Source organism: Sylvia atricapilla, chromosome 15, assembly GCF_009819655.1.
Source record: "Sylvia atricapilla isolate bSylAtr1 chromosome 15, bSylAtr1.pri, whole genome shotgun sequence".
In the NCBI taxonomy this organism is placed as follows: domain Eukaryota; kingdom Metazoa; phylum Chordata; class Aves; order Passeriformes; family Sylviidae; genus Sylvia; species Sylvia atricapilla.
Genome location: NC_089154.1, coordinates 5,064,727 through 5,091,531, shown reverse-complemented (window position 1 = coordinate 5,091,531; position 26,805 = coordinate 5,064,727). Strand labels below are relative to the sequence as shown.

The following is a 26,805-nucleotide window of genomic DNA, read 5'->3' as shown; positions in this document are numbered from 1 at the left end:
TCTCTTCTGTATAATATCAATATGATTCCTTTCCTTTTTGTTTCTCAGCACCTACATTTCAGAGTGATCCTGTTTCTTGGCTGGAAAAAGGACCTGAAGAGCACTTTGCCTTGAAAAGCAGCACAGAATCCCACAGCCACAGCAGGAGCTGTTTCAACTGAAATGATGGAACACCATACTTCTTTCCTCCTCCTCTTTTTCCTCCTCCTTCTTTTCTCTCCCATGGAGATGGGATGACAGAGATGTTCAGCCTGGAGAAAATAAAACTCCAGAGAGACCTGAGAGACCCTTCCAGTGCCTAAAGGGGCTCCAAGAGAGCTGGGGAGGGACTTGGGACAAGGGCCTGGAGGGACAGAACAAGAGGAAATGGCTTCCCACTGACAGAGGGCAGGGTTAAATGGGGTTGGGAAGGAATTTTTCCCCACCTGTGAGGGTGGAGAGGACTGGCACAGGTTGTCCAGAGAAGCTGTGAATACCCCTGGATCTCTGGAGATGTCCAAGGCCAGGTTGGACGGGGATTGGAACAACCCGGGATACTGGAAGGTGTCCCTGCCCATGGTATGGGGATGGAATGAGATGAGTTTTAGGGTCTTTTCCAACCCAAACAATTTCATCATTCTCTGAACTGACACATCCCCGTGGCTCCCTGGCTGCAGAGGAACAGGGGCAGAAAAGCAGGACCACAATTTTGAGGCTGTTCCACTAAATTAAAGGAAACCACAAACTGAACCTTCAGCCTCAGAAAATCCAGCTGCAGTGCTTGGCTTTGCCTCTGGCTCAGCAGTAAGGCAGAGATAACAATAAATCCCTTCTCCCACCTTCTGCATGTCCTGATTAGACAGACTGTAGCAGATGGGGGCTGTCATTATTCCGTGCCTGTTCCGTGCCTGGCACAAAGCGGCGGCTCCGATCCCGGCTCCCGCCCGTGGCGGCTGCACCAACAATAGCTCTGACAAGAAGCTGGTGGCTGCTGCTGGGGAGGTCACAAGCTGCCCAACGCCAGGAGGGACCAGTGCAGCCTGTAGAGTCAGCACTGCCTCCCTCGCAGATTGTGTGCCAGGAGGATGGATCCCAGGTGAAAAAGGAGGAATTTCTAGGCTCCCTCACTGCCCACATCCATGAAGTCATGAAGCTGTGTCAGGGAGACTTAGGCTGGATGTCAGGAAAGATTTTTCCCCCAGAGAGTGGTTGGGCACTGCCCAGGCTCCCCAGGGAATGGTCACAGCTCCAAGGCTGCCAGAGTGTTTGGACACCGCTCCCAGGCACAGGGTGGGATTGTTGGAGTGTCCTGGGCAGGGCCAGGATTGGACTGTGGTACTTGTGGGTCCCTTCCAGTTCAGGCCACATCATGATTCCACAATCCACCAGCAATTACATCCACTGTTTCAGGAACCCACATGGTGTCAGTGTAACTAATAAGTAAAATTAATTTGTTGATGTTCATTTAATGGAACTGTTGCTGACAGAGAGGATGCTGTGCCTGAGCAGCCATTCAGGGGCTGGCAGGGACCCCTCCCTCTGCTCCCCTCCCACCAGCTGAGGCTCTTCTCTCACAGAGGGGTTGCTCCAACCCTCTGCTGTGCCTGTGCAGCACCCCAGGATGGATCCCAGGATGGATCCCAGGGTGCTCCTGCCTTGTCTCTCTCTGCCACAGAGATGCCACACGCTGACCCCTCCCCTGACCAGCACCTTTCTCCACATGCAGTGGGGGTAAATCCATGCAAGAAATATGAAAAAACACAGGAGAGGAAATCAGGGTTTTTCTCTCAGGGCTTAAAATGAGTGTTTTCAAATCTACTCCAGTCTGAGCCTCACTGAGGAGCAATAGTGGGGTGAAGGGTGGCAGAGTGGGGGAGAACAACCTCAAAAAAACCCTGACACTGGAACCACAGCTTCTCATACCTGTCACAATGTGGATTTTCAGCTTGAGCATACAAGGCTGAGCTCAGGGGACACTGTCATGTAGATTTAGGGTTTTATCTCCTTTCCTCTCCATTAGCTGTGATACCTTCTTATTATGCTGAAACCCAAAACTTTTCTTTCCTCCAGTGGTTTTTTCCTTCCCCATTTGGCAAATATCGATCTCTCTGTGTCCTCAGCACGGGTTCAAATCCACCCCCCTCATCCTCAGCCTGCTCCTGGGGTCAATTGCATGGCAGTGCCACCTCTCATGATATCAGGGACCAGAGTGAAGGACAAGGAGAGGGATGTTCATCCATTACACGTGTTTTTCTCTCCCCATCCTCTCCCTCTGTGCACTGGAAGTGACAGGGAACTGAACAGGCTGGGCCTGATTGTGCTTGGCAGGTGGAGAGGGAATGGAAGGAGCAGGGAGAAAAGGAGCAGCTCAGGATAACCATGAACTTTTCCCAGCCTTGTTTCACACTCACACCCTGCAGCACCTTGGGCAAGAGCTCTCCAGGCAGGGGACCAAAAGCTGGGGGCTGGCCTGTGCAGGAGGCTGCCCCCACTTACCTTGGGGTGTGATTCTAAGCCAATTTAATTAAATTGCTTGGCAAGGTTGCGAGGACTCATCTATTTCAGCTTGAGCCAGGCCTGTTTTGATTTAGTGTTGGCTGATTAGGAATTAGTGGAAACAAACCGCTCAGAAAACAAAATTAGAGGGTGCATGCTAACTTTTGCACCAGATTAAGTTGAATTAAAAAGCAATTGAAATGTAATTTTCCTGTCTCAAGCAGCCAAGAAACAAGATAATGCAACCAGTGGCACTTGAAGCTTAAAATCACAGCAGCCAGGATTAACACAACTGGCTTTTTAATGCCTACAAACAACAGATTTATCTGAAGGTCTTTTCTCAAACCTCCCCTATCACCTTCCACATAAAGCTGTGTACAACTCATTTTATTTGCCTTGAAATGCAGAATTATTTTGACCCCAGGACTTGAATCCAGGACTTAGAGCAGCCAGGGTATTGCACAGCATCTCTCCATAGGTATTTCCATGCTGGACAATACTTGTTGTTCCCTGAATTCCTGTAATTTGGACTGGAATGGCTTTGTGTGCATGGCTGGAAGGTGCAGAGGCCCAGGGGTGTGAAGGGTGCAGACCCCAGTGGTGGGTGCTGTTCCCATCTCCATCCCAGGATCACCTTCCTACAGCTCTGAGTGACTTTTTATTTCCTCATCTCTCTCATAGAAAAAGATGTCAAGTAGTTTAAAGTCAGGTTTTAATTAAATATTTCAATTCCTGTTTTCCCTACCCATTTGGGAAACACTGCTCCTCCCTTCCCCATCTGCTGGACCAGGCTGGCACCCCTGCACACACCGAGAGGGGTTAATGGGCCTTTGCTAAAAAGGGTGATGGTGTGGAGGGGGTGACAAGGCAGGATGTCTTCAGCACCTCAGAGTCCCCAGTGCTGCCCACAGTGCTGCAGCCAGGCCCTGCTGCAGTGGTTATTTGGGGGTCAGGGAGCTGCTGTCCCTGTTGGCCAGAGCAGCAAGAAAAGGACTGGGGCAAGGGCTCCATAAATGAAAATATCTCTTAAATGATGGAGACTGTCATGGGCACAAAACTCAGCAGTTTGTGAGCTGCCCAGCAGCTCCTGGCCAAAAGCTAAAGGACTCATGGAGATAATGGATTCCTGCTGGGTTTCTCTCCTTGCCACCTCCCTCCTGTGCCAGCCAGCAGCTCAGTGCCTGATGATGCTCCAAGTTGCTTAATCCTGTCTTGGCTCACTTGCAACCTCTGTGCAGCTGATCCCGCCTGGCTCCTTGGTCCTGGGTTAGGAGAAGGTGCTCTCCTGGCCTGCAGCACCACCCACAAGCTACCCAGACAAAAAAAGGGGCACCCCAGACTGTCTGTGCCCTGTACGGTTATGGGGTGGCAGAGCCCAAACTGTCCCCCACAGCCCAGGACACTGCACAGGTACAGGCATCACACACAAAGGGCCAAAAGCTGGCAAAGCATAAATGTGTGGAGGAGATGTGGGTGTTGAGTGGTGGCCCAGACAAGAAGACAACCACCACCGTCCATCCTGCTCCAGGTGAGGGAGCAGGTGCAGATAACGGGGGGCTGTCCTGGGAAGGGCCAATCGTGGAGGGGAACTGGGGGTATGTGGCCCCATGGGGGAAATAAAAGAGGCAGTTGAGGGCAGTGGTGTATAAGGCAGAGTTAGAGTAAGTGATTTTGGGTCCTCTTTGGGGTACTGGGTGGTTGTTTATTTTCTTGTACCTCACTGTGAGGTTCCTGGCTGGGCTCTCTTGGCTCTGTGGGGCTTGGCTGCAGTCAAGTGGGTGGGTTGTCGTCCTCCTCCTGCTTGGGATAGAGTGGAGAAAATTCCTCTTAAAGAAGAGGCTTTCTGGGGTGTTTGGCTCTGTTGGGGGAACAGAGGAGTGGAGGTAGGAGCAGACCTTGAGGTTCGAATGTCAGAATTAAGGCTGTGGGGGATGTTGAATTGAGCCAAAGGGTGGCTCAGCCTGGCCTTTCTGGAAACTGGAGAAGGGCTGCAGCTGGATACATGGGGTAAGAGCTGATGCCTGGCCTTGGTTAGTGGGACAGGAAACAGGGAGAGAGAGGATGAGAAAAATACCAAAACCTTGAACTTAAAAGGGGGATGTGAGGGAGCTCTTGGAAGCTGCTCTGAGCTGCAGGTGTTGGCTGTAAGCCTGGAGGGGAGGAGAGGAGGCACCATCTGTGTGGGAATCAGCCCCTGAGTGTGTTGATGCAAAACCTGGGTTTAGGGGTCCCATGATGGTGTCTGCTCTGAAAACATCTCTCTTAATGCTGGCTGGAAGCCTTGTTTTTCTGACAAAAGCCGTCTGAAAGCCAAGTCTTGGTTTATTTGTGTGTGTTAAATCTCTGGCTTTTGCTAGAAGGTGCTTAGAGATTATTTTTACCTGTCCCTATTTCATGATGTTTACCTGGCAGCCTGTACTAATTGCTGGATTTCCAGAACTATTTTTATCAGTTGAACTTGGTCATTTCATGTCCCTGCATGTGACTGTGGGTCTTTCCTAGCTGGGAGTGGAGGAAGCCAGGTTGGGCTCTGTGGTGGAGTGACAGAGGCTTGGATGTGGCTGTGTGTCCTTAAATCAAACCTTGAGCTGCTTTTTTCAGAGGCAAGGGGCCTTTCCAGGCTTGGGTTGTGTATTAAAGGAAATGTAAAAGCCCCAGGATCAGGGCTGGAGGAAGGGGGTGTTCCTGTCACCATGGGGTGTCTGTGTCTGGCTTCCTCCTGGGATTGCAGCGGCTGTAATTTTTGCAGCCTGATATTAAGTGGTATTTTGTGCTTGTATTTAGTTCAGTGGCTCAGCTGCAGTGTGTGAAGCTCCTACCAAGCCCTGCTTGGGGTTGGGGATCTCCAGTGTCTCCTTTGCTGAGAGTGTGGGGTGGAAATGTGTGGCTGCTGGTGGGAGTGGAGAGTCCCAGCCCCCTCAGTGGCTGGCAGGGGATGTTGCTGGGCAGCTGTGACCTGACCCTGCTCTGTGTTGACCCCCAAGAGCACCTGAGGGTATCCAGCACCTCTCTCAACTCTGCCAAGATGCCAGTCAGGAAGCATAGCCAGCACATGAAGTTGTTCAAGAACAAGGGCAAGGATGAAACTGTGAGTACCCACCTGCCTGTGCCAGCATTTTGGACCCTGCTGTTGGCAGGAGCTGATGGAAAGGCTTCTCAAGGTCCATGGCCCCAAGCCTCCTGGTGTGAGGGAGCAGGGGAATGGCTCTAGATACTTTCACCTGGGATGTTTGGGTAGCTTTTGTGATGTGGTGTGGGACTGGCTGGGCTGCAAGGAGCATGGTGGCACAGGCAAGGGGGATGTGAGCTTTGGGTGTGTGGCTGGGGGAGGGAGATGGCTCAGCCTCATCAGCTGAGCTCCCCACAGCAGTTATCCCTGCAGAGCTGGGACTGGTGTGGGATGTCAGATGTAGGATCTGTCAGCTTGATTTAAGCCAGTAGAGGAGATAGGGGTTTGCCTTTCAGGTTCAGAAAAATCTATTTTAAAGAACAGCCACTGGTCGCTGTTTCATCCAGCAGCCTGTGTCCTTGGGAGGCACTGAGGGAGAGGCTTCCTCTGTCCCATCTCCTACATCACCCTCCAGGCCACAGTGAGGAGATGCTGGCTCCCCGCTCCTCCTGTGGGAGATGTGGGGCAGAGGGCTGCAGGGATGAGCTCCCTGGGGACTGGGGCAATGCAGATACCAGTGGATGGTGCTCTTCTTCCCCCCAGACCCTGCGGAGGCAGAGGGCAGAGGCGAGCGTTGAGCTGAGAAAGGCCAAGAAGGATGAGCAGCTGCTGAAGCGCAGAAACATTTCTGTTCCTTCAGAGGAGTATCCCTCTCTGGAAGAAGACAGAGCAGATATGCTGGTGAGTGCTCAGTGCTCTGCACCTGGGCAGCATCAGTGCAGCAGGAATCACCCCATACTTGGGCCACTACCAACTCCAGCTGCGGTGAGCTGGGTTAAGCAGCTAGTGCCATTCCTGATCCCCATGCCCAGTGCCGGGGAGTGTTTTCAGACTGCCTGGCCTTCATTCATGCTATTTTTCATGGTGATGATGTCCTGCTGGCCTCCCTTGATGGCAGGTAGAACAGGCTGGTGCTCTGGCTCGATGGGAGCTGCTCCTGTCTGGCTCTCTGCACAGCCAGGGGTAATTACTGAGCTCGCAGGCCCATTATGGTGTCACTGACTCTTTCACTGCTTGATTACAAGCATTAGATGCCTTGAAGGCTTTTGTGGATTCTCTTCCTCTGCCTCATCTCGAAACTGTGTTGCATAAAGAATAGACACTGCTTAGATATGATGACTGAGCCGGGTCTAGACGGCTGATTGACTGCCGAGATTAAAACGGAGGGAGTCCCGGCTCCCCAGCTGACTCTGAATCATTCCCTGTGACACAGATTTTTCAGCTGTCCTTGGAGAAGATCGTGGAAGCTGTGAATGGGCACGACACCCAGCTGCAGCTGCTTGCCACCCAGGCCACCAGGTATGAGCACAGCTAGGTAGAGCTGTGCTGGTAGCTGGGGACAAAAAGCTGCAAGTTCGTGTTTGAGGAGCGGTCTAGAGAGATGGCAAAGGGAGAAGGAGTCTGGTAACCCAAACTGCCCATGGGAATCTCAGCTGGTGCCTGTCCCATGGCCTGTATGCTGTACTTGGCTCATAGTCCTTTGTGAACCCAACCAAGGGGTTGGCTGTGCTGCCCCTTTCTGTGCTGTGCTGGGGATTACGTTGGGTCACACAAGAAATTGAATACCAGCTGCTTGGGAAGGACAAGGACTGGAGAGCTGGCTCTGTGAAAGGTCAGTGCTGAGCAGGGCTGTCCCCACAAAGGACCAGAGGGTGCCATCATCACCCAGCTGGCAGCAGGGATGTTTCCTGAGGATGCACCTGCATCCCTGCTGCTTCCTTGGCTGGCTCAAGCTATTGTACCAGTGTTCTGGAACCAGCACCATTCCCAGTGAGTATGGCTGTGAAGTTGTCAGGGTTTTACTTCCAACCGACACCCTGCTCCTGCTTTAGCATCCTTAACTGTGTCTTCCCTCTGTATGGCAGCCCCTCTGCTGAGGATTTGTTGTGGATGCTGAACCATCAATGCTTCCCCTGCAAACCACAACGTTGTGCCTGGCCACAGGGCTATGGGCTGTGGTGGCACCACACAGGGTTCCTCATGGCTGGCTCTGCTGTGTCCTCTCTCACAGGAAATTTCTGTCCAGGCACAAGAACCCTCCCATCGATCAGGTCATCAAGCTGGGGATCATCCCCAGGATGGTGGAGTTCCTGGGCCGTGCTGAAAATGCTCCCCTGCAGTTTGAGGCAGCCTGGGCACTGACCAACATCGCCTCTGGCACCTCAGAACACACCAAGGCCGTGGTGGATGGAGGGGCCATCCCGGCCTTCATCTCCCTGCTGTCCTCCCCACACATGCACGTCAGTGAGCAGGCAGTGTGGGCCCTGGGCAACATCGCAGGTGAGGGGACCTGGAGGGGCATTTGGAGGTCCCTGACTGGGCCAGGGAGTTGATGATCCTCATGGCCCCCTTCCAACTTGGAATATTCTGTGATTCTGTAAGGGAGATAAAGCATTGGTGCTCTTCTCCCTGCAGCTTTGTCTTGAAGCTGCTGCCCCTATTGAACCCTGTAACACTTCTGCCCCTTGCTGTGGCCAGGCAGCTTTTGAGATCCTGTGTTGGCTCTGCAAGAGGATTTTGGCTAAAGCCAAGGGCAAGACTCTGTTCTCCTGAGGTGGATTAACCCACTAATGTCACCATAGAGAGAACAGAATGGGTCATGCCTGGTTCTCCAGTCTGCCCAGTAAATCCTTCCCACCTGGAAATGCCTAATAGTATGTAGCTGGTGGGTCATGCAGCCCTGGCCCTGCAGGTCTGATTGCTCTTGGATGTTGACTGTCTTGTGACTTGGGCAGATGCAATGACCAACCCTTTTTATCTGTCCAGGGGATTGCCCTTACTACAGGGATGCTCTTATTGCTTGTGATGTGATTCCTCCCTTGCTGGCCCTGGTGTCACCTACAATTCCAGTAAATAACCTTCATTTTCTTGACTTAACAGCTCTTAATGCCTTGGGTGATGGGTGAGTCCACGGTGTGCCTTGTACACAACAAACTGTCTGTATAATTGAGTGAGACCCCACTCTAAACTGCTTTTATGGCCCTGCCTATGCACAAAGCTGGGGATGCCAAGCAGACACTCCTAGTCAATGAGATCGCTTCCACCCTTGTCTTTCTCATCCAGCTCTGACTATCTCAGGCTAGGAATAAGATAAAACTGGTGCAAGGCAGACTTGCATATGCATGTAGAAGGGCTGAACTTGCCCTTCAAGCTTCCTGCTGCTGCTTTGTGGTTTGTCTCTGCCCTTCTGCAATGGTTCCTGCCCTGCTGCTCTGTCTGTGGTGTGTAAGAACCTTCACAGGATAACACAGCCTGGGAGGCCCTTGGGGGCAGTGAGGATCTTACACCTGCCTTGTGTTTCAGATTGGGTTCCTGAGAAACATCACTTGGGTACTGTCAAACCTGTGCAGGAACAAGGACCCCTGCCCTCCCTTGGATGCTGTGCAGAAGATTCTGCCAGTCCTCATCTTCCTCCTGCAGCATGAAGACAAGGATGTCATCTCTGACTCGTGCTGGGCTATTTCCTACCTGACTGATGGCTGCAATGATCGCATCCAGATTGTGGTGGAGACAGGGATTGTCCCAAGGCTGGTGGAACTCATGGACAGCCCAGATTTTACTCTTATGGTAGGAAGCAATCAGCAATCTCTGCCCTCTGGTCCCTTAATGTAGAAAGGTCTGAGGAGAGGGAAGGCATGTGCCCTTTGTTCCATGTGGCAGCTGTGGTGTGCTGTCCCCTCAGCCTGCAGAATTAACTGCCTGCTTGTCAAGCCACTGCTCTGCTGGCTGAGGCTGGTGGTTGGATAGAGAATCTAAAGCTGCTTAGAGCAAACAAGGGATGCTGGAGCCATAAATAAATAACCATCACCCACAATGCTCTCCTTGTGTGAAGGATCAAGCACTTAGGGAGGGATCTTGCTGGGCTTTCTGACATGTATCCCTCGAGGTAAGGACTCTCCTCTTCTCCTCTAATCTCTGTCTAGACTCCAGCTCTCCGTGCCATTGGGAATGTGGTCACAGGCACAGACCAGCAGACCCAGGAAGCCATCGACGCTGGTGCCCTGACTGTCCTGCCCCGGCTGCTGAGGCACACAAAGCCAGAGATCCGGAAGGAAGCAGCCTGGACCCTCAGCAACATTGCAGCAGGGCCTTCCCAGCAGATCGAACTGATCATCACCTCTGGGTTATTGCCACCTTTGGTGGAGCTGCTCGACAAGGTAAGGGATGGGCACAGTGCTACTGCAGGAGGGACAGGGAGCTCAGGAGGTCTGGGTGGCTCATTTGTGAAGCACTTGGCTCCAGAGCCACTGAGCAGGCTGTTTCAGAGCTGTTGAGATCCTTGGGACAGCCTGAGTGTCTTGGTTTGTCAGTACACCTGCAGGGAAATGCATCCTGGAGCTGCCCTTGGCACCTCTGCCAGGTGTCCATGCATCACCCGAAGGGCTGGGAAAGCTGCACAGAAGGGAAATGGTTATCCTTGCCTCACACTCGTCCTAGAGGGATACTAAAGCTTGGGAGTGCTTTTGCTGTGCTGCTTTTCCAGGGTGACTTCAAGGCTCAGAAGGAGGCTGTGTGGGTAGTGGCCAACTTCACAACTGGAGGAACAGTGGAGCAAGTGCTGGAGCTCATCCATTCCGGGGTCCTCAAACCTCTGCTCAACCTGCTCTTGGTCAAAGACAGCAAAACCATCCTGATCATCCTGGAGACCATTTCAAATCTATTCCTGGTGAGATCTGCTCATCCTGGATGCCATTTTGGAATCCAAAGAGCAGCAAGGAGTGAGCCTAATGCTTGCACTATGTGGTTAGAACAATGCCTCTGGATTTGTTGAGTAAAATTTAGACAATATGAAGTCTCTCTCTTTCTTGGATACCCTTAGGCTGTTTAAAGGGTTTGGCAAGATTAAGTTCCCAAAGTGTTGTTCTTCATCCTCTGCTCACTGGTTTGGTTGTCAGTCCCCAGCAGGGACTGGTATGCCACAGTCACATCCCTGGCATCAGGAAAGGACCAGAAATTCAGGGACTGTGAGCCTTTGGCTTGTGGATGAGGGTTGTAATTACAGAAAAGACCATCTCAGACCTGTTACTGATGTTCTGTTTTCCTGCCTGGCTTTCCAATGTTACAGACAGCTGAGAAGTTGGGAGAGACAGAAAGGTTGTGTCAGCTGGTGGAGAAATTTGATGGTCTGGAGAAAATTGAGAACTTGCAAAACCATGAGAATGACATAATCTACAGAGCTGCCCTGAACATCATAGAGAAATACTTTTCTGGTGAGGTATGTCAGCCCTTGGTATTCCTCAGCTGAAAATGTGGCATTACTACACACTGGAATGAAGCACAAGAGTTTAAGGATAATGGAAGAGGGTTTTGAAGACCTCCATATGACCAGAGTAGTCCTTGCAGCTTCTTTCAGCTGCTTTTAAAGGTCTGTAAAAGCACTAAGTTGTCAGCCAATGAGTTGCACAACAGACATGGATGCCTTGATAGCATCTTGCTGCTGGAATTTAAACTGGGATCAGCTGGAGTTACTGCAGTTACTGATATGAATACCAAATGTGGAGAAGTTTCCTCCTTCAGAGCTGAGCTGGCTTGTCACTATGAATGGCAGCCTCCTACTTAGCTGATAACAGGGCTCAGGTTGCATTTGGATTACTTGACCCTTTTCATGGTAAGGAATCTATGGAAAAAGAGGATAGGACACCAGCTAGGAGCTGCAAGAGTCCAATGACTGTTATAGATGCCATGTTTGGTCCTAGCCTTAGACTTGCAGATGGGAAAACATCAGGGAAGAGGCTTAGCGGTCTGGCAGACCTTGGAGCTGTGGCCCAGTTTGGGTGTGAGCTGCAGCAGGGGGAAAGGTCTGGTTTAGTACTTTGCCAGAGCAGGGTCTGTGGGGTGTCCCTGTGGGAGGGTCTGGAGGAAGTTCCACACCAGCTCCTGCTGGAGGGGCTGGATGCCAGGGGAAAATCTCCCTCAGCAGTCCTGGCTTGTTGCTGTTCCAAGCAGGCCATTTAATTTCAGTGAGCTCTACCACTGCAGCCACTTTTTCCTTTTGCTTCTGGTGTCTGTGCCCAAAGGCTTGGCTGCTTTTGTGTGTGAGCTGCAGGGACACTGCAGCTTCAGGGTGCAGTGAGGAGCAGGAAGGCTTGGCCTGATCTCCAGGAGTTCTGTTGCAGTCAAGCTGAGCTTAACAGCTGGATTTTTAAAGCAAGAATAAAACAGAGTTGCTGTAAAAAGCTTAGGTTTATTTAAATGCACACCCTATAAAAGATTGCTATCATTTTTCTTCTAGGAGTGTACAGACCTGGAGCTCCAGACTGGCCAAGATGGGCTGTATCATTTCTCAGTGGAGAAGCAAGACTTCGACTTCTGAAGACGAAGCATGACACAGTTCTGAGCTGGTGGGTGGAGGTGCCTTGGAAGAGCTCAGACATCCAAACCACGAGGAGCAGAGATGCTGGGCCTTTTTTCTTCTGAAACTTGTCAATAAATTGCACTTTTGTCTTGTACCTCTTGCCTTTAATTATTTCCCCCTCCTTTGAGCTGCTGTTGCAAATGACTTTTTTTTCCAACAGCATCTTAAGGCCTTGCAGGAGTGTGTTGGAGCCCTTTTTGAGGTGGAATTTTTCTTCTAAGTACATTAAACTGCAGGAGAGCAGCATCCTGCCACCAAATCCTTGTGCTGAAACTTCTAGGCTGGACTTGGAGTGGCTGAAGTAGCTGTGAAAAACTGTTTGAGAAGTTTTACTCTTCTGCAGGCACCATCATTGCTGTGGGAAAGGAAGTGCTTCCAGCAGGGAAGGAGCTGAGCCAGGGCAGGTGGGTCAGTGTCCTTGCTGTGTGATACTTTACCTGGGAGCATTGGAGAGGGGATGTAGGAGCTGCTGAGTAAATGTGGGTCCTTTGGAAGGAAAGTTGTTGGAGGCAGTGCAGGAGCAATGCTTCACCTTGGCTGCAGCTTCCCTGTTGCCATCCATCAGCCTGGAGCCCATTGATCTGGCTCTGCCCTTTAATTCCAAGGACCAGTATTTCAGGTTTCCATGGTGTGTCTCTGGCTCCTCTTTCTCTCCAAGCCCTCCAAGTGTGGTCTCCAGCAGAAGGATGGAGTTGAGCCCATGCTGCAAGGATTTTGTGCTGTGGGTTCTCATCCTTGCAGTGTTGATGGCTCCCAGCAGACCCTTTCCCAGTCCTTTGCTCCCCAAGGCTTGAATCATCTCAAAGGCTTTGTTTAAGGCAGGATCAGGGAACAGCTTTTCCTCCCTGCTTTGGGGGATTTGGCTCTTCAAAATGACCCTGGGTGGGCTCAGGGCTCTGCTTCCTCAGGTGCAGTGGGAGGTGTGACAGGCAGCTTCATCTGGAGGGAAAATCTCTTCTTCAGGAAACAGAGACTCTTCTTCTGCCCTGGATTGGTTCATCTGAGGCTTTATGCATTTCTCCTGCAGGCCACCCAGGGAAAAGGGAGTTGGTACTGTAAATGTGTTCTCTGGCTATGGGTAGCAGGGTTGAGTATCACTTGTTTAATATTCAAATACTGGGAGCTGATGAAATGCCAAGTGCTTCTTACAGCCAGAACTATGGCCTTAAAAACATGATACAGCAATGCCTGAATATGCACCTGGCCCAGGGCTGGTGCTGTGTGGGTTCTGTGGACTTCCCACCCCTGCCAGGACTGAAGGGGCACCTGGGCCTGGCCACAGTTCCTGGGTAAAATAAACATGTGGAAGCTGTTTCAGAGAGCCAGAGCTGGGGCCTGGGTACCTGGCCTGACTTTGGATTGTGGCCCTGTGTGGACCATCCCAGTTGGCTTTTCCCAGGGCCAGGCAGGGCTGCCCCCTTACAGCTGCTTTTTGCTGGTGCTCTGGTAAAAAAAATAAAGCAGGATAAAAGGAGAAATAGGAAATCTCTTGGATTCTTTTTCCTGCATATGCTGGCTCTAAACTTCCGGGTGTCCAGAGCTGCTCCTTTCCATCATTTCATCTGTAACTTACAATAAAATATAATCCTGAAAGCAGGGCCTAGGACAATATGCCCCTCTTAGAAAGAGTGTTGGGATGTGCCTGCTGTCTCCCCTGGCAGCTGAGAGCTGGGCCCAATGCCTGAAGGAGCACCAAGGCTCCTGTGTGGGTGTGTGAGCGACCTGCAGGCAGCTGCTTGCCCTGGCCCAGGAGCTGCCCTGCCCTGCTCCCTGCCAGCCCCAGGCAATTGTAGCTCTGGGGCAGAGGAGACATTCCCTTCTCCCAGTGGGATGGGGTATCCAGAGGTCCTTAGAAAAGGGGAGATGCTGCTGTGCTTCCTCAGGGCACCTCAACCTCCCTCTAGAGATGCATGAAAGAAGTAGTTTTTCTAATTAAAATCTCCCCTGTCTTGACCCCAGAGGAGCAGGTAGAGGATTATTCAGGCTGGAAAAGACCTCCAAGATCACCCACTGATTTCTATTAGCCCACTACTCCTTTAGTGCCACCTCTTCTCCTTTGGACACTCCCAGGACTGGGGACTCCACTGCTGCCCTGGAAAACTGGTCACTGCTTGACCTGTAAAGAAATCTTTCCTAAGCTCTACCCCTGGAACAACCTAGGGCTCTTTCCTTTGTGTTGTCACTTGGGAGAAGAGTCCATTCCCCACCTGGCACCCTCCCATCAGGGAGTTGTAGACAGTGAGAAGGTGCTGCTCCATTTGTGCAGATGGTAAAGGTACTGCTGCTGCCTGTAGTGGTGTTTGCTCCAAATTAAGACCTCTTTACATTCCTATGCTAGCTACACTGTCACCTGCAGGCATTGTAGCTAGCATAGGAACCTATGGAACCTATAGCAGCAGCCCTGTGCTCCCTCCATGTCCCCCTCCCCACATCCTCCATGCCACTGTGAGAGCCCCTCTCCATCCCTATGCCAACCCCTGGCACCTCCTGTCACCTTCATGCTACCCTGCAGGTCACCTCTGTTCCACCCCTGAGCTCACCTATTCACCCCCAGGTGCCCCTTTTCATCCCAAGACAGCCCTAGGCATCCCTATTCCCCCGAATGTCACTCCCCAGGCATCCCCATTCTTCCTTATTTCCCACATCCCGCTCCTTTTCTCCTCTATTCCCCCATTCCCCATCCCACTCCTATTGCCCAATTCCCCCTATTGCCCCACCCTCTCCGCCCGCCAGGGGGCGCTCCCCCGGCCCCTCCTGCGCATGCGCCGCTCCCCGGCCGTCCCTCCTCCGACCTTCTCCTCATGGCGTCCAGGTGCGGCCACGCCGCTCTGCGCGCTGACGTCACCGCCCTCCGCCGTGCGCGGGGGCGTGGCGGGGGCGTGCCCACGGTTCTCCGCGGCCGGGCCGGGCCGGGCGGGAGCGGCGGCGGCTGAGGCGGCGGCTGAAGGGGCTGAGGGCGCCGAGCTTGCCGAGCCTGCGGCGGCTGCCGGAACGCGGGCCCGGGCATCCCCGGCATCGTGAGGAGCGGGCGGGCTCGCATGGCGGGGCTGCGCGGGGCCGCCGGTTGAGCTCGGCGCCGCCGCCGCCTCCTCCTTCTCCTTCTCCTCCTCCTCCTCCTCCTCCTCCTCCAGGCGCGATGTCGAATCCCGGTACCCGCCGGAACGGATCCAGCATCAAGATCCGCCTCACAGGTAACGGGGCGGCGGCGGCAGTGTGTGTGTGTGGCCGCACATCCACGGCTGGGCCCGGGGTCCCCTCCCCTCCCCTGGCGCCCTCGCCCTCACCCGGCCTGGCTGTGAGGGGAGGGGCGGCCGGGCCCGACCTCCCAGCCTGGCTTAACTTTTATCCAGCGTTTCTCTGTTCCGCTTCTACCTCTGTGGCCCGACGGAGCCTCTCTGCGCTTTTGTTTATTTATATTTTTCCCGCCCCTCCGGCGTGGGGTGCTTGAGCCCCCTTGGGGTGACATGAATTTGAGGAGGGTGGGCGTTTGTCATGTCTGCCCCTCGTTTTTTAGCAGGTCAGGGCACGCTTCTCCTTCCCGGAGTCTTTCCTGCGCCTTCTCCCGTGGAAGGTGACACTCAGCACCCCTTCCAGCACCCTCACCCTACCCGGGCTCCTTTCTGCCTCTTCCCTGGGAGGGGTCCTTGTTGATAACTCTGCCCTGCATTCTGCCCGTTTGTGGGGTCTCTTCTGCACCCTCCCAGTGTGGGGGGTCCCTGGGACACCTCTGCCCCCCTCCCAGCCCCTTCCTGGGGTCTCTTCTGCACCGTCTCTGTTTGTGGGCGTCCCTGTGACACCTTTCCCATTTCCCAGCCCGTTCCCAGGCTTTCCCTTGTTCCCTCCCTCATGGGGTATCCCTGTGCGCCCCCTTCCACCCCTCCCTACCCCTCCATGGGGTCTCCTCGACACCTTTCCCAGGAGGATTCCCAGGGCCACCTCTCCCACAGACTGGCTTTCAACAAAGCCTTTCACAGTTTGCCTTACTTCACTTTAATTAACAACCCCCCCAATCTCCTGTGTGCCGAGGAGGATAACTCAGTTGCTAATGAGAAAATACCCATTTAGCTGCTTTTAGCTGCGGTTTTTTTTTTTTTTCTTTTTTCTTTTTTTTTTTTTTTAAATTTTCCCTCCTTCCTCTCAAGTTGTTCTCACATGGCACATCGTGGCATTCAACTTTGGAAGTTCCTGCCCCGTGCAGGAGGTGACACCCGGAGCTGTGTCTGTCCTGCCTCCCTGTGAGGCCTCTGGAGGGCTCATGGATGGATAAACCAATTTATGTTGGACCCTAAAAGATCTGGATTAAGGCTTTTGGAAGCTGCTCTGGTCGATGCCGAGCCTGCTGCTTTAATGAGAAGAGACACAGTTCCTGTTTGTTGAGACTGCTGTGTGAATTATTAAAAAATAAGCTTCAGTCCAGTCTTTAAAAGGCAATAAGTGGATGCTTGGAGGTCACTTGGGCTGGAGAAGCCAGAGAGCTGCTCTGGGTGACCGGAATTGATCCCTGGAGAGGGATCTTCCCTGTGTGGGTGCATAAAGCATTGCAAACAATGAGAAAACGGTGCTGGTGAAACTGCAGTTACAGGTTAACTTGCTCCTGGCACATAACACACTCAGAGGCAGATCATCAAAAAATAAAAATCCTGGTGTTCTTTTAATCCTTTGATTCTGCACTGCTTGTGCTTCAGAAGACCAAAGTTTGTGAGGATAATGTAAATCTGAAAATCCTTTTCTTGGATGGGAGAAGGCTGAAAATATTTTTAGGTTGTATGAATGATGTTTGATCTGAAATGAGTTTTGTGGTGATGTATACCAAATGTCAGCTCAGTCCTTAATGTGGCTTATTTTTATGCAAGTCAGTCAATAAAAATGTGAGTTAAGTAACTTAGGCCATGGTCATAGCCCTTCTGAGCTGGAGGAGATCATTTAAATAACAGAGAGAAGCTGTTGAGTTTAATTTTAAAGGCTGAATGCTGCAGCAAAATGCTTTTTTACTTTGAGCATACACTAGTCTTCTCTCTGAGCTGGGAACGTTTCCTGGAACAAGCTGAAGTTTCAGTTTATTGAGCAACTTGGTAGATTTATTTTTTATTACTCCCCATTTTTTAACTGTATTGAGGAAATCTTCTGCTTGCTCAAACACATCTTCTGTTTTTACAAGCAGGAAATCTGGGTGATGTGACAAAAATTGCTTTATTTAATCAACAAATAAATTGCTCTGGGAGAGGTTTAGGTCTGGATTCTTTGGGCAGTGCTGAGTTCTTGGCTTGGCTGGGGCTGGGGTGCTGATTTACCTGTTTCAAATAGCTGCAGCCAGCCTGGCTGTTGTTTTCTCATCTCCTTGGCTATTGGGAGATTTGAGCACATTTAAATTAAGACAGAGGACCTCCTTTGTTATGATTTACTACCTGCATTGTGTTCCCTATGATTAGGCACCATTGAAGGTTTGCAGCACTGAAAATAGCAGTGTAAATACCACTTAGGATTCCTGTGAGCGTCACTGGGGGAATGGCAAGGGAGCAGTGGTTGAATGTCCTGTGATTTTTTTTTAAAGACATAATTTTTTTCCCCATCTGTTGTAAAGGTATTTGTGTTAGCAGGGTGTTGGGGTTATCTATGTGAATATATCCAAATGTTCTCAATCCTCTGATGATTACCAGAAGTGATCTCCCAGCTTATACAGAATGATGTCAGTCCTAGCCTGATGCAAATTGTAATGAAGTAAAATGGCAAATAATGCACCCTGTGCAGAAATACTAAAAACCTCAATATAACAATGCGTTGCATGACAGGTTAAAATGACTTTGTGGCCTGTGGATCTCAAATATGCTAATCTCCTGTCATAGCTCAGTTTCTCCTCTTCTTTCCACTAAAGCCTTTACCCCAGCTGGTGATGTAAGAGCTGGAGATACTCTGGCCTTGTCTCTTGTCCCTTGGAACAATTCTAGGCAAAGAGAAAACTTCCTGTTAGATCTGTGGTCTCTTCCTATCTGTGCTGTCATCAGGGCAGCGCAGCAGTGGTGAAATTGCCAGCACAAGGATGGAAAAATAGAGTGATCCTGTGAGTGCATGTCCTTGCCAAATATGCTCAGGGTCTGCTGGGTCAAGGAGGAACACGATCCACAGGCCACGAGACCTTCACGGGGCACGTGTCCCTTTTTTTACCCTAGTGTTTCTCTGAAACCTTTGTTTGCTGCTGCTGCCTGGGGAAGTTCCAAAGGCTTACACACACCTTGCTCACACTTTTATCACCAACAACCACTGGTGAAAACTGCAGTCTGGTTGTGCTGGGTGTGGGAGACACCCTGATCCAGGTAGCTTGTAGGCAAAGGTTGCAGATGGAGCTGGAAGGTCCATGAGGAAATGGCCTAAACATGGAACTTTATCAAAAAAGCTGCAAGTTGGGTTCTGTTTTCATTGGTTCTGGCTTTTTCAGTGGGGTCTCAGCTGAAGTGTTAAAAGCTGGCTGGCTTCTGGGACCATAGTGGAAGTGAGGAAAGTTAAGCTTTATGGATCACTTCCTAGCTGGAGCAGGAAGGGGGAGGATCTCACATGCGTGGCCATATTGAGGACTGATGGCAAAACGGTTTCTTTAACAGAGAAGCCAGAGCTGGTGTAACAGGAGGATCCAAACTTCACAGTGGTTCAGAGTCCTCAATTCCTCCTTGGAAAACCTGGCCTGGGAAGGTTTGCTGCCATGGTGGCAGTTTGGGAAGGCTGGTGTAGGTGAGAGTCCTCCCAGCTGTGAGGGGTGAGAAAGTGCAGTGTCAGAAGCATCAGGGAGGAGTGAGGAAGACAGTGATGAAGCAGGTGGTTGCTGTGAGGTGAGAAAGGAGTCAGAGGGGATTTGTTGGTGACTAATTTGATTCCTGTAAGGAAGGTGGTTGTGCTTAGCAGTAGCAAAGAAAGGGGAAGAGGGAATAAGTGACACAGACCAGTATCCTGCACACACTTCCCAGCTCAGTGTAGTCAGCCCGTTCAGGGAAGCCCCAGCCATGAGGCCTGGCCAGTTAGTAACTGGTAAATGGGTGGGTGTGGGACTTTCTGCATTTGTAATTTAAGGAATCCATAAAGGAATACAGTGACTTCAAGCAGAAGATAAAACATTATGTTGTCATGAGAGCAATGTTCACTTAGGATTGTTCCAAAAGCACAGGCTAAAGCATGTCCCTAATGTCACGATGTTTTGCTTCCCTTTCATGACTAATGTATCGATCAGTGCAGCAGAGTTAACTGACTGATCAATAGCAAACACTAATGTTGGTGACCTGGACACTTTCCTGTCCCATGTTCAGGAATGATGAACATCTGTGTAAGGATCTCTCAATCCGGCATGGTCCATACATCATGGGCTGACTGTAGTTTTATGGTTGGGCATCAGGACCACTGGTTCCAGGTGAAGAGCGCTGGGCCAGGAGGGCAGGAAGAGCTGGCTGCTCATCCCAGCCTCCTTGGCAGCTGGTATTTCATATCGTGCCAGCTTTGTGCCATGGGGGACACAGCGGCAAGCAGCAGTTGGGAAGCTCCAGATTGATGTAGTGTGGTAATCTGGGAGTGTGTCGAAATGCGTGTCTCGGTATTTGCTTCTCGTAAGGATTTTCTGTTCCCGCGTCTGGCGGGAGCGGCCCCGGCTGTGTCTGGAGCGCGGGGCCGGGCTCGCTGCGGAGCTTGGCCACACGTTTCCTGTGTGGTGCTCAGTGAGGCTCTCATCTCCTTCTGCCTCCCTTCCCCACTGGCCTTGGGAAGCAGCAGCCTTTTCCTGAAGGTAAATTCGTGCCTGTTCAGAGCCCTGTGGATAGGAATGGCAAAGAGGCTCGGGGCATGTAACTCTGAGGACATTAAAGGAAATAAAATCTTGCTTTCACGGGAGGAAGTGGAGAGCGCAGCCTTTGCAGTTGGCCAGCTGACATTTTTAGGCTGCCAGAGTGGGACTCCAAAGAGCAGCCTTTTCCTCTGTGCAGGCTATGGGGAGCAAGTCTCCTTTTTTGCTTCTCCCAGTAAGTCAAAACTGTGCCAGCGCCATTGTCCTGCTGTAAGTAAATTAAATCACCAAAAGGAGTTTGTTTGAATATCTCCCTCAGGCAGGGAAAGTAGAAACAATAACCACTTTATTCTTGACTTGAAACTTTCTTTTGTCAAATTGAATGTCTTCATATAAAGAAATGCAATTTGGGGATGTTGTTGTGTAGTTCATGATTTCTCTTTTATTCTGTACTGCCCACCAGTCTAAGAACAGTTTTCTCATCCATTTCTTGAAACGGCTTTATCAGATTTCTAAGATTTTGTAGCATCATCCCTTCTGTTTGTGTTTCAAAATTAATCATCAATTCCGGGGAAATACAAGCAGTGTTGAATCTTTCAGTGAGGAGGTTGCTCTTATACCGCAATTTTCTGTGTGCTGGGTAGAGGAACTTTACTGACAGCAGCTCCAAGGCTGCTAAAATTGCCACTGTAAATAAAGATCAGTGAGCCTCCTCAGTTGTTCCTGAGCTGGCTGGAGCTTTGCTTGATGGGTCACAGAATGGAGAAGTACATCATGGAAATACCATCCATGTGTGTGGTTTTTGGAGGTTTACCTGGATCGCTGCCCACCTTGAAGGCAGTCCTGTTGCCATGCTTTAGAGCTGGATTAATCTGGTTGGATTACTTGCTGCTATTTATGGTTCTTGAGTCAACTACTCACTGCTGTATTGGTTTGGGCTGTCTTGGTGCAGGCAGCAGGATAGAGCAGAATGGTTTGGATAAGATGTGGATAAATCAGTTGGTTGGGTGTGAAGTTCAGGTACGAACCCAGCGGACTTGAGTGAGGAGAAAGTTAAAAACCAACCAAACAAAAAAGGCTGGAAGAGATGTTCTGTCTGCCATCTTTTTCCCTAAGTTCAGAATGGAATCTTTGTTGTTGTTACGTCTCTCTATTATTATTCCTCTGGAAATAGTTGAAATATTATTATAAGAAGGACTAAAGTCTGGAATATCACTGAAAGCTTTGATATTTTTCATGGAAGCAGATGCTGATTTATTCTTCCAGAGTGAAACAGAGTGAAATAAACTGCTACTGCAAATGGTTTGTTCTTTCCTGTACTGAGCGTTGTCGGGGCAGAGAGGAGTCAATGCGATCTTGAGTCTTGAGGCTGACAACGATTGTGTTGTGGATCTGCCCAGCTTTTAGGGAATGTCTTCACTGAGGTCTTACTATGGTCCTTGATTCTTTGCCATCCCAGGGTACCTCTGTGAGGACAGCACTACAGTTGAGCCACTTCCAGCTTTTCTCACCTGATATCACCTGACATTCTCTGCCACGTCTGTTGGCAGGCCTGCAGTTAAGCCTGCGGGTAGCTGACATGGAGCACTCGTATTATGGCTGGTGGTGAGGAAGCTGCTGCTCTGACATTGTGATGTTTCAGGTGCTTACAAATGAGTTCCTGCAATACTGCTGCAGTAACTCAAGATGTTATCTCCTTCCTGGTCTGCTGACCCTCATTGCCAAAAATTTGTCACCTGCCACGAGAAAGCTGGTGGAAGAAAATCTGTGCTCGCACTTCAGCTGCTTCAGTGCAAACTCAGCTTCCCTGTGTAAGTCTAGCTCCAGGATTGAGACTCAGGTGCTGAGCATTGAAAAGCTCAAGTGTGTGCATGTCATGTGTTGGGAGTTTTTGGGAGAGAAGATCAGAAGAGACGTTAGTGATTTCTTAAACCACGCAGCAAGTGTGTATATCTCAATTTAAAATTATTTATGTAAGTATTAATGTAATACAAGAAGAAGGCTGCATATATGTTTGCTAAGTGAGGCAGTAGGTCAATTAGCATTAAGATGCTGCATGTTTTTAAACTTTGTTTCACATGTGTTTAAGGGGAAATTCAGTAATTTATGAGAGGGGATCCCTGGGGATATTTTACAGTTTTCCATGTCTGGGAAAGTCATAAAATATAATTGGAGAACATAGCAGAAATGATGGAACTTTTTCTTTGTCATACTCTCTTATGAACTGGCAGCTACATGGTGAATATTTGGGGGTGTGGGATGATAAATCTGATGATGCTCTAGTTGAATTGGCAGAGTAAGCATCCATGCTGTTTCAGAAAGAATCTCTCCACAGGGCTGTAATAGCTTGATGCCTTCCTCTTCACTAAGTCATTTTTGTCAAGTTAAAGGCCAAAATTCAAACTGGCTTGTTGTCAAGGACACTAAGCACAGCAGGCAAAAATCCCCAAGGCTACCCAATTCCCAGCATAGATAGATAAAGCTGGCAGAGCCTGCTTTACTCGTCTTCCCCTCCCCCGGAAAAATCCTCTTCCCTGGGTTTTTTTTGGAGGATATGGGCACTATTCCGCATACTAATACAATTTAACAGAAAGTATTTGAATGGAAGGTTTGTTCATCTGTTTGTGCCTAAAACAATCCATTATTGTTTGGGAGTCATGGAGAACTAGTGCCCAGTCCCTGCAGTGAGCCCGCCGTGCTGCAGGCAGCTGTTCCAGCTGTGCTCACCTCGCCGCAGCTGGAGGGAATTGTCCTTGGCACAGCGGCGGCTCCGGTGAGCGCCGGCCCCGCGCCTTGGCCCGTGTGTGATGGAGCAGCTCAAATGGGCTAAGCTCATAATCCTAAACCCTAAGAAACGATGGAAAATCCTGTGGAATTGGACTTTGTACCAGCTTCCCATTTTACAGTTGGGGTCCTGGTTCCTGGGGCTGAACAGCAGTTTAGGAATGAAGGACAGTGATAGACCACTGGGGATTATTTACCACTACACTGCCTGTGGTACTCCAGGAGGGTCCCTGAATGTCCTCACTAATGGGCAGTTTTACTCGTGGTTGGTTTGTTTGAGTGGTGGGTATTTATTTCCAAGCTCATTATGAAGAAGGTCTGCTGGAGAAAATAAAATTTGTTTCTTTTTTCTTTCATAGGTAGCCCACTCTTATCCTTCTCTTGCAGTTTTTACTTTTGTAGGTAACCAGTAGCAGGAAAAGAAATATTTTTGGTTCAGTCTTTTTTCCTCAAGTTGATGAGATCTTTGTAGATACATTTCATTATTTGGAGTAAAATGACATTTTTGGATGAGTGAATTAGAAAAAAAAAGCATTTTCGTTGACCTTTTAATATGTTTACAGTTTTGTCTTCCTTAAATATCTTCTCATTTCCTCTCATAATTAGACTAAAATAAAATGATTATGTATTTATCAATTTAAAGTTTCCATACCTTGTTTATGTCACAAAATAGCAAATTAAATTTGCACGTGTTAAATTCTAGGCTTCTAATTTATCTCCCTGGTGTTTCCAGGACAATATTAAAAGCTCTCCTTTGTATTTTTCTCCTGAAAATAAGGGTTAAAACACTGAAGATAGTTGCCTTTCTTATTTATACTGGAAAGTAATTTATTTATTTTGGCAACTCCTCACATCAGTCCGGACTTTCTTTTTTCGTGGCCCTGACCTTTCTTCTTCACATGCCAGATTTGGTCTGTGTTGCACCCCCAAAGCCAACCGGACATTGCAGCAGCAAATTCAATCCCTGTGGTCAGTGTTTTCACATTCTTCAGTACATGGGGTGTATGACCTGAAAAGTTTATTGGAAAGGAAACATCTTTGGAAATACATGTTCTCTGTTTTCCTGAAGAGCCAAAGGAAAAAAAAAAACAACCAGAACCTCCGGACCAAAAATGAACTGAGTATATGGATTGTACTGTTACTTTAACAGAATTTTTTGGCTACACAAGTGCAGAATTTAGAAAGATGAGGAATTTCAATTTGAGTCAGACTTGCTGTGATTGATGCATTTCCCAGGGAATCCTTGTTCTTTGTCCTTGCAGCTGATGTGTTTTGGTTCCTTTCCCATGTGCAGACATTTTTATAAGTGTATGGGCACTTCACTTTAACTCAGAATTAAAATATCACACTTTACAAGTGCAAGTCTAATTAGCAGATACCTCATTGTTGCTCCTTTAATGTTAATGGGAAGAGAATCCATTACATTTGGTAAACTTTGGGTTTTCAGTTGAGTGGGTGAGTGTAAGCTAAAGGTCTGATGTCAGCCTTTGAAAGAGAAATTGGGTGAATTTTCTGAGCTCTTGAAGTGATACTTACTTCAGTGCTTTATATTCCAAGGAATTCCGAGCAGTGTCTCTCATCTCTCTTTCTTAAAAACATCTGCAGACAGGTAATGGCCACATTAAGTACTGCAGTGGGCATGTTCATATCTCATGTGTCTGTAAATACCCTACTGAGCAGATCAGAGAGAGCACAAATGGCTTAGTGAAAAAAAAAAAAATAATGCCTGAAATGCTGTGGTTTTGGAATTGTCAGGGAATTGCTGTGTATCTAATTTTTCATCTCCCAGCTATCCCTTATGTAAAGCTTTTTTTATGCTGTGATCGGCTGATGTGTTTAACCCACCCCTGAAATTGTTTTTAACCAGAGTGGAAATATTTCTGCTGATGTCCCCCTTGCACAGATGAGTGGTGGAATAAGGTGAGATGAGGTAAAAGGCAGAAGTGAAGGTAGGAAAGCCAGAAGGTGCCAGAGAGTGGTTCAGCTGTGAAACTCAGCGTGGTCCATCAGCCTCTGAATGTTCTGGAGTCAGAGAAGGGCTTCAGTACTGAACTCAGGCTTTAATGACTTTATACAACTTGGTAATAGTGTGATATAACCGAGCTCTGTGATGTAACCACACTCAGATTTAAATCTCTGCATCTTTTCCCAGATATCCCATCATTCATTCAATAATCCAACATTCAGTTTGCCTCTGGAAAAGCCCAGGGTGTTGGAATAAGTGTCTGGCTCTTTATGAGTGACTTCTTCATATTGGGCAATAATTAACTAAAAATAGTATGCTATGTGTACAGCTAATGTGCCATAATAGGAACACCTACATCTTTTATTCCTTCTTTCCAAGAGTTTTAGCAAATTTAATGTTAATAGACTTCTTTCAAGATGTATTAATTAATGTGTCTGTGCTCATTTATCGAGCTCTGTGTGAGACAGCCGGGCAGCCCAACACCAGCCTACAGCCCCTGGATCTGCTGAGGGTGATGGATTCAGCTCCAGTAATTGTGCTGTACCAGCCCTAAAAGGAGATCTAGAATGAGACTTTGGCAAACAGAAGAAACTTGTAGATAGGTGCTTTTCTGTTGTGGTCTTTAGTTTAAAATTAAATACCTCCTTGGAGTTCCAGGTCTGCCTGGTAACAGGATAACCCAGCAGCTTGGCTTGGACTTCCAGTCACAGTCATTTCTTTTATAATTTTTTTTATTTGTGCAATCACAGAAGTAATTTCACTTGTTACAAATAATGTTTTGATAAGCTTCAATAGAAATTAGCAAACCAGCCATCAAATGGGATTTATAAAAAGTTGCTTGGGAAAATGTGTTGTAAGTAGTCTGCAATTCAAGGCATTTCCTTTGCAGGATGCTTATCAAGTCTGCATGTGCTACTTCCAAATTGAACTAGAACGTAGATGAGAGCTATTTTTGATAGAAAGGGGGGGGCAAAAAAAGAAAATAAAGCCCAGTTGGAAAGTAGTAACAGGTTTTTTTCTCATTGCCTTAGGATGTAAATCCTGCAAGTGTGCAGAGAGAAAACAGACTTTGAAACAGCCGAAGAAAACAGATTTATCTGTGATGTTTGAGATGATGCTGGTAGTGTAAACGTGATTGAAATAGTCATTGTAGGAGTGGTGAGTAAATATACCAGAAGCTTTTGGATAAACTGACTTCTCTTGCTGCTCCTTATGCCAAGTAAAGGCAAAATGTCCTGCTTGTTTCTGGGATGTTCCTTCCCCAGGGAGGCTGTTTCAGGAGGAGCAGCCGCTGGTTTTAAGGATTGTCGTGCTCCCAGATGCCAGTGCAGAGCTCTTCTTTTATGTCCTGGATGTGGTTGCTGGCCTCTTCTGAGCTGTTGGAATTGAGATGTTGCAAGAGAGAGGGGGAAATGATCCAGCAAATATTTTTGTGAGGATTTCTTGTAGATTAATCAGGTTTTTAGCCTTCTGGTGTTTCACAAATCAGCAGTGAAACCTGGAATGTGGAAGCTGTCTACACTTTTCAGGACAAAGTGCTGCCTTATTTGACCATCAGGCTGACGGATAAACTTACAGGACAAGCTTAATCTTTTCTTCCAGACTGAAAAATTACCAGGCTGAAAAGGGATCTCACCTGTCATTCTCCTCTAACTAATTTTTGGCTTTTCATCTGACTTGAGTCAAATTTGATAAAGGCAGAGACATTAAGCATACCAGGGCTCAAGACTCATGGAGATGAAGAGCTTGGGAGAACAAATCCACCCTCCTGTGGTCTGGCAGAGTGGTCCTGGTCCCAGCCCTGTGCACAGGAGTTGTGGAACAAGCAAGCTGGGAAAGTAAGAGGAACTCTGAGGTAGAAAGGGGAGGGAAATACTTGTGAATTAAGCCCCACACACTGATAGGTAAACCAAAATTCATGAACTGCAGTGAGAGTGTTTGGGGGTTTTGTCTTTTTTCCTCACCAGAATTTAACATTCTCTGAGGCAAACACCCAGATGACTTTATCAAGCACCTGTAATAACACTCCCTATATGTTTATTTGGATTTAGGGGTTTTGTTTTGCCTTTTCACCCAGCTGAAAGTGTGCCTTAATTCCTCACACTGAGCTTCAGCTGCGCCCTGCGAGCACGTCGCTTCCAGCACCAGCCGCTGCATCAACCTCCTACTGGCATTTTTTAATTAAAAGAACAGCACTATCACTTCAAATTAGTGCCACATAGCTTACTGGAGTAAGGAGCGAAATGGTGTTTAAAGGTTTTTCTCTCGTGGAAATTTTTTATTAAAATTTGCTCTCT

At 48.9% G+C, this 26,805-nt stretch overlaps 2 protein-coding genes and 1 pseudogene across 5 annotated transcripts in view; 2 read left to right on the top strand and 1 right to left on the bottom strand.

Annotated features, from left to right (window-relative positions):
• Positions 1–26,805, bottom strand: part of LOC136367941 (zinc finger matrin-type protein 2 pseudogene) — a 161,659-nt pseudogene that overhangs the window by 101,858 nt on the left and 32,996 nt on the right.
• KPNA7 (karyopherin subunit alpha 7) lies at positions 5,378–12,090 on the top strand. The gene is made up of 10 exons (XM_066329793.1): positions 5,378–5,563; positions 6,188–6,325; positions 6,858–6,943; positions 7,656–7,924; positions 8,411–8,493; positions 8,948–9,211; positions 9,568–9,801; positions 10,128–10,310; positions 10,710–10,859; positions 11,877–12,090. The coding sequence occupies exons 1-10, from the start codon at positions 5,411–5,413 to the stop codon at positions 11,955–11,957; spliced, it is 1,641 nt and encodes a 546-aa protein (XP_066185890.1). The 5' UTR covers positions 5,378–5,410; the 3' UTR covers positions 11,958–12,090.
• The window catches only part of SMURF1 (SMAD specific E3 ubiquitin protein ligase 1), a 47,671-nt gene continuing 35,755 nt past the window's right edge, over positions 14,890–26,805 (top strand). For all 4 annotated transcript variants that reach the window (XR_010744753.1, XM_066329807.1, XM_066329806.1 and 1 more), the window contains exon 1: positions 14,890–15,190. Coding sequence is in view for 3 of the 4 variants with exons in the window: in XM_066329807.1 (XP_066185904.1) it covers positions 15,136–15,190 (55 nt within the window). In the remaining variant the exon portion in view is untranslated. The remainder of the gene's footprint in view (positions 15,191–26,805) is intronic.